The sequence below is a fragment of the Cupressus sempervirens genome, chromosome 3 (genome assembly GCF_028749045.1).
Source record: "Cupressus sempervirens isolate cs-2001-9-10 chromosome 3, ASM2874904v1, whole genome shotgun sequence".
NCBI lineage: Eukaryota > Viridiplantae > Streptophyta > Pinopsida > Cupressales > Cupressaceae > Cupressus > Cupressus sempervirens.
Window position 1 is genome coordinate 1,122,010,677 of NC_143120.1, and position 4,712 is coordinate 1,122,015,388.

Below are 4,712 nucleotides of genomic sequence, written 5' to 3' on the forward strand. Positions count from 1 at the left end.
AACAACAATCTAATGACACAGCATTTTAGCAGTGGATGAGCATATACCTCTTCCTCTCCATTATTTTCAGGCTTTAATCTATACCTGCGACATGGTCTGTCATGGCTGTCTTTTCAAGCTTTAACTTAATCTACAATGTCGTAACGGTGAATCCCCCTTGAAATTATCCATTACCAATACACTGGTTTCTTCACAACTTTTATATAATACAACTCGTTTATAATAAGAATCCAAATGAGCACCTAATTCTATGATTGAAAGGACAAGAATATGGTTTATCCAATGAAGTATGATTTCCATGTGGTTTGGTAGTAAAACAATCCTGCATTCATCGGAAATATCCATAGTTTTATCTGCGTCACGAGCATGTGATTGTGATTTCGTGACGGTGTAATTATAAAAGCTGGAGGACATCACAATGTTTGAAAATGGTAGACCAAAAGACTCTTGTCCCCAAATCATGAAATGCCATGTGCCATTCTGACTCCGCGCATACGGGAAAGATAACATTTGCCAAATACCCAACCAATCAATTTAACAATGACAACTCCAATAAAACCCAACCGGGCCCTCATTTTTCTTCAGTTTCTTCTCCGCCTCTGCTCTAAATGCCCATTCCCCGCCTTCTCCTTCACCATTACTCTTCTTCTTGTTCTTCTTCATGTTTTTCTCTTTGCCTTGGCAGTCACTCCATTGTTGATTTCTTTATTTGCATGTTGTGCAAGGTAAGAAATTGTTTTTTTTGGATTGGAGCCGCCCAACTCCTCATGATCCTGCTGGTAACTTAGTCTTGTGAGTTTGCTGTCTTCATCTTCACACACTCTGGCCTCATTTGATCGTGTTCCTCATTTAGTCAATGGGGGTTAAATTTAGGGGTTTGTTTCGATTTGCTTGAATTGGTTAAAATTCAATTCGATGTGCTGAGTGCATTCCATGGAATCGAGATCCAATGATTACGCAATGATACCATGCGTTCCAAGGTTTGGAAATTTCGCGCCGATTGCATCCAGTATTCTTTGAAGGTTGGCCTAATTCTATTAAAGATTACCAGATTCAGGGGCAAAATTTATATTGGGTGTTGAATTTTTTATCTGGGTTTTTAAGCTCGAACACTTCAAAAACTCATCTGGGAAGATTTGGTCTCTGGCTTTTTACCAGGTTGCAAACTCACACATGGGCGCTGCGGAGGCGAGACGCACTCAGCCATGGTATAGATTTCAAAACTTTCATTTTGAGAAAAAAGAGCCTGTTTTCAAGCCCTTCTCGCAATGAATTTTGTGTTGAATTTATAGCTTCGATTTGGGAAAAAAGACTCTGTTTTCAAGCTTTGATTTTGGGAAAAGGACTAGATTTTAGATTTGATTGGCGAAAAAGATTATGTTTTTAGCCCTTCTCCCAATGAATTTTCTGATAATTCAGATTCATGTGCGGAATGGTTGCAGGTCAGTGAGTGACGACTCGTTAAAGAGATTTGTACTCCACGCAAGCGAGAGTTGTATTCAAGATTTGCTCTCCGCGAGTGGAGAAAACAGCGGAGATGATGGGTGGAAAGTGCTCGCCATTGGAGGAGGAGTGGAGATCTCAAGAAGATCCAACGGGCCGCTTGACATGCTCAGAGGGCGCCGTAAATTGAGAATCCCTGCTTCCAATTTTAAGGCCGTTGCTACCGCCATTGATACCGCCAAGGTATACATTCCCCCTGTTTTAAGCTTCACCAAACTTCTCTCTCCTTTGAATCCGTTTTTCTTGTCGATTAATTAATCCCCCTTTTCAATTTGTTTGATCAGCAGCAATGGGATCCAAATTTGGCGGAAGGGAGTTATATTAAAGATCTCTATGAAAATTTGAGCATCATCAGGCTAAGATTCAGCGAAAGCTCCAAGCCCCTGTTCAAGAATCGGGAATTTGTAGTCTACGAGAGAAGGGAAACAATGGATGACGGGACCTTTGTATGTTCATATATCATTCTATAAATCAGCTACAAGTTTTTCACATTAAAATCAAGTTCAGATCTTGACTGTAAATTGAGGTGAATTTAATGTAGGTGGTCGGAGTGGCATCCCTGCCTAACGAAATTGCCAAAGGAGTTCTTCCCAAGAGCAGAGGAAAATTCGTGAGGGGTCTGCTGATTCAGTCTGGATGGGTCATTGAGAACATGGAGCAGACAGATTCCTGCATGGTCACATACGTTGTGCAGGTAATTAATAATCGATTCATTCAATAGGCAGTGTTAATTTTCCACATTTTATGAGATAAGATCCAAAGTTTTTGGTTTATGCTCACATTTCAGATTTTTTCTTTTCTTTTGTATTCTCTTTATCATCATCATGAATGTTGATGAAAAAAACCCTTACACAAATGAAAAAAATCCTTACACATTCGATTCCAGGAACAACAACTGAAAATTTCTTATGAAAACTTACTCATGTATTCATATTCAGTAATCTTTCAGCTGAACAATCCATGATAGATCACTAAATATGATCTAAATTTTCGAACATCATCTCATTCATTCATCATTCATCTCATTTATTCAGCGAATTTTTCATCTCATTGATTCTGCAGATGGATCCCGCCGGTTGGCTGCCAAAGTGGGTTGTGAACAGACTCAGCATGCGGCTAGTTTCCGTCATTGACGATCTTTCCAAGCTCGCTCAGGATTCAATTCCTCAGGATTTGGATTTCGATCCTTCAAACACTGAATCTTCTGTATAATTATATCCCCAAATACATTTTAAAAGGATTAATTTTTATATAGAAGTATACGATTTGGAGGATTTTTCATGCCTGCCTTTCGTGTTGTTTTCGCATAATGATTCAGATCGAAGTGCCCATCATCCTCCATGACTGCGCCTCTGCAAAAACGATCGATCAGATGACATTGGCATCAAATCCTTCAAGTTCATGTAGATTTTAGTGAGGCAGAGGAGTTGTTGGAGAGAACAGTTCGGCCATTAATGTTCATTAAAATTGAAGAGGTATTTGCTGGCATTTTAATGGCGCTCTTCACTGAAGGGGTTCAAGTGATAGAGTAATGTAATGTAATGCATGCCGTCCTGTACAGCATTTGTTTGAGCCTCCCTCATTAGTTAATTCTTGAATACGAAACTTCCATGATTAATCAATTCTTGAATATAATAACTTCCATGACTGTGGAATCATTGAAAGTAGACCACATTTTGGGTGGTGGGTGACAAATAGACCTTAAATGACGTCTTCCTTTTTATGATGTTTGTGCTTTTTACTGTTCAATAATGGAGGACGCTCAAAAAGTACTGGTCTTTGTGCTTGTATTTTAATGTGTTCGGTACGATTTGAAGAATAGAATAGAATACAATGTCCAGTGGAATGGAATAATTTTGATATCCACCGTGGCAAAGGTGATTGACGAGATGGTGAAAGGATATGCCGGATAAGACGATTTTCGAGCTGAGATAAATATTCCTGTTTAAGGAAAATAGCTTTCCTTGTGTTTAATTCAGGTTGGAAGGTAACAATATAAATTAATCTCAATCTCAATTAATCAATTGAAGTTGTGGGCGCGGTTATGTTGGAGTGGCAATTAATGTTAATTTTAGAAATTATAATATTAAAACTTGTATGAGAAGTGGTATAAGAATTACATTGATAGAATATAATTTTAAATTTATGGTTTTTTTTGTTTTTGAAAACATGAATTTTTACTTGTTTCTATTTAGATTAGATAGAATTTAAGCTATTTTGAAGAAATTGATGGATTGGTATAAGTTGTTGGAGTGCATAGATTAGAAGATCAAATAAGTAGTTGTTTCATTAGATATGATGAGTACTGTGTGTATTATCATTAAAACATAATCTAGCACAATGAAATTCAAAAATTTGGAAAGAATGTGTTTGTCTCTCTTATATTTTTCCAATAAAGTATGTTACAATTATAATTGTTTCTATCTTAAGTTTGAATTTCTCACTTTTATTATGTATAACTATAGGGTTATACATTATTAATTTCAATGCTAGACTGCCTTCTAGGGTTATCACATTATCTATGCTTCAATTGTTTGAAAATATATTTATTACGGGACTCCTTAAGGTGTTTTAATGGCTTCAACGAACTTTAGCTTCAAAAACTTCTACTAGTCCTGGAGATTTGGCTTTGGGAGATCATGGCTCTTCTGATCGAATGTCCTTGTAAGTTTGTGCCAAAAGTATTCCATAAGGTAATATTTCTACTACCCCATATGTGGTTTTACCAGTTCAAGATTTTGATAATGTTTGCAATTGTTTGAAAATTCCATTGTAATAAGATATTTTGTTGGTCATGTTCCTCCTAAAAGTATGTGTTGGGATTGGGCAACGAAGGCATCGATCCCTCATGGGGTCCATCTAGATGGCATTCAAAATTTAAGCAAGATTTTTTCATTTCTTTCCTTATGTGAACCCTTCTCATATCCATTCTTCCATGTTCGCCTTTCAATCCTAGTCACTAGAAGTTTTAGTTTTTGACGAAAATAAACTTAAGGTCCCAGTTTAGATAGAATTTTGTGGTCTTACATTGCCTTGTGGGTTTTTTTTTTTTTGCAAAATGTTGCTCAAACCCTTGGTAGGGTTGTCTGTATGGATCCAAACTATCTTTTTCTATGTCTACCCTCAAAGAGGGTTTATGTTGGGTGAGTGCACCAAGATGGTGTGCAAAAAAGTGGAAAACCATAAGGAAAAAGTGAAAAGTGCACATA

At 37.1% G+C, this 4,712-nt stretch overlaps 1 protein-coding gene across 1 annotated transcript; it reads left to right on the forward strand.

Moving 5' to 3' along the window:
• Positions 1-583: 583 nt before the first annotated feature.
• Positions 584-3,170, forward strand: LOC149570748 (uncharacterized). Its single transcript, XM_089823296.1, has 6 exons — positions 584-1,022; positions 1,159-1,208; positions 1,443-1,686; positions 1,791-1,949; positions 2,045-2,197; positions 2,566-3,170. Exons 1-6 carry the CDS (start codon positions 969-971, stop codon positions 2,713-2,715), a joined length of 810 nt encoding a protein of 269 aa, XP_089679422.1. The 5' UTR covers positions 584-968; the 3' UTR covers positions 2,716-3,170.
• Positions 3,171-4,712: the final 1,542 nt, after the last annotated feature.

Bases quoted from the DNA above. Each gene is read 5' to 3' on its own strand.
- LOC149570748 (XM_089823296.1), top strand. From the start codon at position 969: ATGCGTTCCAAGGTTTGGAAATTTCGCGCCGATTGCATCCAGTATTCT. The intron at 1,023-1,158 runs GTTGGCCTAATT...GCTTTTTACCAG, and splicing joins GCATCCAGTATTCTTTGAAG to GTTGCAAACTCACACATGGG. The intron at 2,198-2,565 runs GTAATTAATAAT...TTGATTCTGCAG, and splicing joins TGGTCACATACGTTGTGCAG to ATGGATCCCGCCGGTTGGCT.